Source organism: Microtus ochrogaster, chromosome 7 (genome assembly GCF_000317375.1).
Source record: "Microtus ochrogaster isolate Prairie Vole_2 chromosome 7, MicOch1.0, whole genome shotgun sequence".
In the NCBI taxonomy this organism is placed as follows: Eukaryota; Metazoa; Chordata; class Mammalia; order Rodentia; family Cricetidae; genus Microtus; species Microtus ochrogaster.
In genome coordinates, this window is record NC_022014.1 from 49,191,992 (window position 1) to 49,199,241 (window position 7,250).

General features: G+C 55.0%; 1 protein-coding gene across 1 annotated transcript in view; it reads right to left on the bottom strand.

The window, feature by feature from the left end:
• The window catches only part of Flt4 (fms related tyrosine kinase 4), a 42,554-nt gene extending 35,893 nt beyond the window's left edge, over window positions 1-6,661 (bottom strand). Inside the window, exon 1 of the mRNA XM_026780990.1 lies at window positions 6,573-6,661. Within this exon, the coding sequence (XP_026636791.1) occupies window positions 6,573-6,630 (58 nt within the window). The 5' untranslated portion in view covers window positions 6,631-6,661. The remainder of the gene's footprint in view (window positions 1-6,572) is intronic.
• Between the last annotated feature and the right edge of the window lie 589 nt (window positions 6,662-7,250).

Consider the following 7,250-nt stretch of genomic DNA (forward strand, 5'->3'; position numbering starts at 1 on the left):
GAGAGAGAGAAAGAGAGAGAGAGAGAGAGAGAGAGAGAGAGAGAGAGAGAGAGAGAGAGAGATGGGCGATGAGGCCATATAAAAAGGCCCAGGCTCCCGCCCTGCTTACTGGATACAGACTTGTTTACTTACTTACAGCCCTGCTTACAATGGCATACCTTGGGTACTTCAACCCTGTTTTGTGCTCCCAAACAAGCTCTCCTCCCAACAGCTCTCCTGCATTTCTGTCCTGATGGGACCCTCGGCCTTCAGACCCAGGCCATGTCTAACCTCAGCAGAACACACAGGAACCTGGGAACACATGAGCGCCCACTCATCTGATGAATAAGAACCGAAAGCACGCACTTCCTGGGGTTGGCAAGGATGTAGAGAAGCCGCGGCTCATGCAGCAGCAATAAAAAACGTTCACACGCGCTGACCCCCAAATTCTGCTTATACCAATACATCCTGTTACAACAATAAAAGCAAATGCGTATTTAGCACTTTTTGTGCACCAGCGCGGCAACACACTGCTCCCACTCCCTATTCCCAGTTATATGCTCCCCGTGCCAGTTAGGTACGGTAATACCATGGTACAGAGGGGAAACTGAGGCACTTGCCGGAAATTTCACAGCTAGTAACAGATCGCCTTTGGGGACAGGCTTATGCCACCTTTCACGGATGTCAGTATTACCTGCACTTCTGCAATTTATGAAAGAACACCAGCTTTCTCCCGCTATTACTGTGCATCCTCTGCTTAGGCTGGCGGTCTGATGGTGGTCATTCCACCAGTTGTCGGGAACCACCCATCTCCCACAGCTAACGAGTCTCTGTACCACGCCTGTTCTCAGAGCTGAAACAGGCTCTGTAGACTGAGTAAGAGCTTGCTCGCCCAGGAAGAGGACATCAAAGATAACGTGACAGGAACACCAGGTCCCGATCCTTCCTCTCCTTATCATGCCGGCATTGAATTTTGCACTCAGAGTTCAGATGCCTCACAGGGCTGACATCCTCCATCCATCCTCCTGTCTGGACTAGCACAGGGTATCAGTCCTGGACCAGCATATTCTCATCTGCCCAGTGGCCAGAGGATCTTTCTAGAACACAACTCTCTTTCCTGATGAAATTGTCTTGTGCCTGCCTCCTGCTTGGGCGCAGTATGGATGCTCTTGACTTCCTGGTCATCCACACTGTCCCTCCCCAGCCCCTGGAGATGCTGTCTTCCCTGTGTCATCTTTGTGTGACAATCTCTTCCTCTACTCCTGTGTATTAGCCCAATGTCCCCCGACCCCGCCAGGCTCCCTTCAGAAGACCCCCACACTTGTTTGAGGCTTCGTGGAAAAGTTGGTTTCTCACATCTGACAATTCCGTAGTTCAAGATTGGGGTTTTCACTGATCTTTACTGTGGCAGCCTCATCGTGTTCCTGTGTGACTAACCCGCGGCTGGCTTGGGGGGACACTATGTATTCTGTGTGCACATGCAGAGGGGAGGGAGGTGGAGCCTGGTAAAGGGAAGGTGCCGTGTGCTGAGGTGTGCACCTCAGGCCAAAGCTAGACCTATGGGAAATAAAATGCCCAGCACTGTTTGGGGGCAGGGTGCGGACATCAACGTGACAATGTCTGAGGGGTCAGACCCTTAGGAGTCTACCTGTGCTCTCTCCAATGCTGTCCTACATGCCCTCTCTTGGGTCTCAGTGTCGTCTGGGGCCAGACACATGTCACTTTCTTATAACCAATTCACCCCTGGCATCTAGTGGCATTTAGTGAGCCATTTCACCCTCCTGCCTTTAGTTCCCAGATTTCCAAAATGGGAGCAATGATGCCTACATCACAAGGGTAAATTCTCCATACACTCTTATGTGAAATGATTTGATGAATCATTTTATACTGAGGTGATATGTATAGCTTACTCCTAGACCCTGTGTGTGTGTTTTTTGGGAATACTCATGTATACTTGGCATGTGGCTTAAAATACAGATGAACCACCACTTGGGAGAAGCTATGAAAGTTTTGAAGCTGGTACTCCAGCCTCTTTCTAAGCCCAAGCTGGAAGCCTGGAATCTCTACTCATGGGCACACAGAGAATGGGAGTGAGCCCATTCCCCCTGGTGGACCCCTGCAGTGGAACTAACTTCTTCCCGGAGCTTTCAGCAGCCCTCCAGGAGCCTGAGTGGAGCAGGAAAGGGTCAGTCAGTATTGAGTTAGGAATGCAATGGGTGAGGTCTGGGTGCCTGAGGGCTTAGGTGGGTGCAAGCTGGGTGGCTGTGAGACTAAGTGGGCACAAGCTGGAACCTGTGGGACTAGGTGGGTGAAGGCTGGGTGCCTGTTAGGTCAGGGTGCCCTTGGAATCCAGAAGGAAAGATCTGCTCCACTAGCAGGAGCTGGTGATTACATTTGGGGGCTTCTGGGATATTCAGATCTGTGTTTCAGAGATGTCCCTTGGGGAAGCACCATGGCAAACATCTGGAAGGTGCTGGAACTCAAGAGTCAGGGATGAGGTTGGGAGTACAGGCTGCCTCTATATTCTGTGGGGTGCAGAAGAAGACTGAGGGGACTCTAGCACCTGCTGAACTCTGGGCCCTGGGTGGCTATGGTGTTGCCAGCTGTGCCAGTCAGTTGCCCTGGACACCCTGGGGCCAGGTCTCTGCTTAGTGGCTGGCAAGACAAGTCACTTTATCACACAATCCAGCTGGCTCAGAGGTGGCCCCTCAGCACTGCTAAATCGGGGCCACCAGCTCCTGCCTCAGGAAGAGGGAAATGCAGGCAGGATGTCCTCTCTTGTGGCCGACAAGTCCTTTCCCATGAACCCCTGCTGACCTTGCCGGCCACGTGGCAGGGGGCTCCCCCACTTGCCACCAAGACCTGCGCCTGCCTAGGCCTGGCCATCAGGGACAGGGTGGCAGCTGAGCTGAGGAGCAAGGGCAGAGGGTGTGACTGCTACTGGCACCACCCTGAGCTTCTGAGCTGCCTCCAGCATAGTGCCAGCACCTTCCTGCTCCCAGACGCGTCCCCGCAGTGTGACCGGAAAACTGAGATCCCAGAGGAAGCCAGTGTCTGAAAAGGACCAAAACTCAGCAATCCCTGGCTCTGGTGGGGACATGCCGGCTGCTTCTCTATCAGAGATGTCCCGATGGAGTGCAGGGTTGTCTTTGGACACATCTCTCCAGAAGCTTCCCAGAAGCTGTGGGGGTGCAAGTCAGGCGTGGTGGGGAGACACCTGACCGGTAGAGGAAAACACCGAGCTGCTAGACACAGAGGACTTTCTTTCTTTCCTCCCCTACGTTGCATTCCGGTTCTCCCAACTTTCCTTCCTTATCTAACCTGGCATCTTCCAGAAAGTCATCTGGATGCCTTCATCTGGAGACCATGTTTCTCCAGACCTCTTCCTCCTCAGACGGATGACCTTACTATCCACCTGTTTGCTCAAGCCAGCGTCCTGGAGCATCACCTCCCCTCTTCCCACTTACTAATGTCCCATTTACTGGTAGGCTCTGGCTCACCTGGACAGTCACCTGTGGCTGCTGGCTCCCGCCATCTCTTCTGCCACTCCCTGTCTAGCCATCCCAAGCTCTGGCTAGCCTCAGCTTACGTTCGCTTGTCTTCAACTGGGCATTCCTATCTCCGGGCCTCATTTGAGAGGCTCCTCACTCTGCTCAGAATTCCCTTTCTGGGTATTCTGCAGATCCCTCCTAGAAGCCCCTAGATAAGTCATGCTCAACATGGGGGTCACGACCCCTTAGGGGTCCAATGACTCTTTCACAGGGTGGCCGAAGACCATCTGCATATCAGATATTCACATTACGATTCAAAAAAGTAGCAACATTACCATTATGAAGTAGCAACAAAAATAATTTTATGGTTGGGGTCACCACAACATGAGGAACTGTATGAAAGGACCACAGCATTAGGAAGGTTGAGCACCACTGCCCTAGATGGATGTGACCTTGCCTTCTTGTGCAGCCCACAGACGACAAATGGGTCTCTCTGAGCACTTTCATCCCCACGCTGTGAATACCCAGTGCCACATAAGAGTTCCTACCAGTCTGGCACTTGGAAAGCCCCTGCAGGATGGGGTCATGCCCCTGTCCTTCCTGTCATGCTGAGCAGGTGATGTATGTCTGTGGCTGTATAGAGCTACAGTCTTCTTCCCTGAGACTCTGGGGAGTCTGTCAGACTGTCCACAATGCTATCCCAGACCTGGCTTTCATGAGGGATCAGGGTCCTTTTTGTTACACTGGTTCTGAGAGACACTTGTATCTCAGCCTGCAGAGCTCTGAGCTAGGCCCTGAAGGCCACGGACACTTGCAGACCTCACTGTCCTGGACCTGGGCCTCACCTAAGAGCAGGGATATCAGAGATGGAAGGCCATGTTTGATACAGGCCATGGAAACAAAGAGCATCCTTAGGTGAAGCCAGAACAGATGCCCAGAAGTCTCCTGGTTCCTAGCTAGCTTTAGTCTAGGCTTAGTCCTGAGATGATGTTTCTTGAAGCTGCCACTTGCTCTTTCTACAGGGATGCTGCTGGGATCAGACTTAAGGGACTGGATCAGGACACTGAGCATCCAAGTCCAGCCCAAGTCCAAGAAGCCCCTCTGTGTCTACCTGTCTGCCCACAAAGCATGAAGAAACATTAGTGCCGGGTGGGCAAAAGAGGGCTCAGGCTACAGCTTGAGGACTTTAAGGCACAGCCAAGACAAAAGCACAAGTCTCCTGCCTTCGAGGACTTCATTTTAGGGTTCTCAGGCTTCACAAGGGTTTCCCAGTCTGACTTGCCTGTTCTTAGGGGATTTTCTTTCTATTCTGACCTGTATACCCCGCTCTCTGCACTTGGGGGTTCATGTTCCTGCAGTAGCATCCTCCACCAGGCTGGGAGCTCCTGGGTCCTCTCCGACCAGGGAGAGGGTGGGACTAGGCACAGGGCTGAGGGAAGCTTGATCTCTGTTTCCCCTGGCAGCCCCCTCCCTACACTCCTATCCATTCTAGGACATCCTATTGAACCATCTCCTTCCCTTCACAGCCCACGTGGTCAGTCCCACCTTCCCAGTTCCTACTGGCCTCAACTGGTCCTCACATCCTTACAAAGTACCTGTCTGTCAAGATACCCCTCTCCTTTCAGGCCTCTTACCCCAGGATTCCAGCAGCGGGGAGGGAAGAATTTGCACAGCTTACATTCCTGTCGACCTAACCTCCTAGAGCCTCAGATACCTCACTTGGCTAAATGTGGGAGGTCTCCCGGGCACAGGGAAGTCTCATTCCTCACTCATGTTGCCCAGCCAGAGCCCTATTTACCTCTCCCACACACTCAGCCACTTCACAAACACATCCCGAACATAGGTGAAAAGCCTGGTTCAGGGTTGGGTGCCAGGGAGCAAGAAACAGCCAAAGGGCCAGTCGTCCTGCATCGTCTATACACAGGCTCACTCACATCCCCTTCGGCTTGCTTCTCCGACGGGACAGAGTGAGAGCTGAGAGCAAGGCTCCGAGAGCAAAACTGGCTTTGGTTAGTTCCCATCCTGCTCCACGCCTGAGAACCTTGGGAGGTTCCACGTTTCCCCCACATATAAGAGATCTCACACTCTGTGGGGGTAACGACGAAACATGCAAAGTCAATTTCTATAGTATACAAACATACAGGTTTCTCTCTCCAAGGCCTCCCAGCACTCCTCTATCAAGTACCAGGAGCTCTGTGATGATCCAGCCACCCTGGATTTCCAGGGACAGAGGATCCTGGGCGGATGCCCCCTCATCTCATGCCTTATCCTCAGCGCTTCCTTCCTGGCCCCTCCTCGCAACCACTCTGCCACTCTTCAGCACCACAGGGCCAAGCTCTCAGCGCAAACTTGAACCTGTCCAAGTCTCCCACTTTGCAGCCTCTGCTTCACGGTTCAAGTCTCTTTTCCTTTCTGACCCGGAGATCCCCTCAAATCCCAGGAGCCCAGGCCTTTCACGGCGACTTGGATCGGTCCGGAGTTGCGGACTCGAGAATTTGCCTTGCACCTCGGATCACCTGGGATAGCGCTAGTGTCGGGTGCTGGGAGTTGGGTGCGGGGGGGTTGGGTGTCCCGAGTCCTCAATCTCAGCCTGGAGAAGGTAGACGCCCATCGGGAGCGCCCTCTGGGGGACCTCGGGGAACCGACCTCCAGAGCAGACGCAAGGCGTCGGGAAGTGCGCACCCAAGTGCGGGGTCGGGCGGGGATCGATGGGGAAATGATTCACCCTATAGGATCGGGACCCAGAGGCGGTGCGCCCGGGACTCCCTGGGGAGCGAGTAAGGACCCGAAGGAGCCAGGCTAAGAATACAGTTCACTCCGAACCGTAGATCTAAGACTGGGATTTGGTTACAGCCCCGCCACTCTGTCGGTGACCCGGCTGCAGTCCCGGCCCGTTCTTTCCTGCTCCCCGCGGTCTCGGATCCCTGCCCCAGGATTCCTCCTGGCTCTTCGGGCTCCAGCGAGCGTCCACACACCCAGGCTCCCAAGCTGTCCGTCCCTCCTCCCGCCCCGTCGGTGCGGTCTCACCACTGGCCCCTGGAGCGCGGCGGCCCCCGGGCGATTAAACGAGGCCGGGGCTTGGGTTGAGGCCGGGGAGCTCACCGTGGAGGAGTCCGAGGCAGAGCCACAGGCGCAGGCTCAGTGCGGCGCCCGGCTGCATCTCCGGCCCCTGGGCGCGGGTGGGACCTGCGCGGCCGCAGCTCTGGGCTGGGAGTGAGAGCGCGCGCCGAGGCGCCGACGGGGCGCGGACCGGGCAGCGATCCGGGGGCGGGGCTGAGGCGGCCAGGGGCGGGGCTGGGGGGGAGGAGGGTCACCGTAGCCTCAGCCCGCCCCTCGCCCCTTTCTGTCCCTTCCAGTCCATCCCGGCAGAATCCAGGGCCCCGGTAAAGAGAGAGCCCGCTTTTGCGCAGCCTGAGCCAAGATAGTTCCAAAGTAGCCGCTACCAAGCTCCCCTTCGAGGGTCCCTGCGGGCTGGCGAAGCGCGCAGGTGACTGCACTGTTCTCTGTGAGCGTTGTGGTGCCGGGCAGCGGACAAAATCGGGCAGTGGTGTTTTCCTGCATTTTCTTTCTATCAGTGAGCAAAGTGGCAACGAATATAAGGTGAAAACTTTGCATGTTAAGTTTTAGCGAGAACCCCTGCAGAAGTCCCTCACTCTTTCTATAGCGTGAATGGAGCCCGGCACCTTAGGGTAACTGCCTCCCCACGCCCTCCGACCCTGGAGGACTGACTTTCGCTTTAGCTTCCCCACCAAATGCTTTTGCTCTGAGCTCATTCATAAG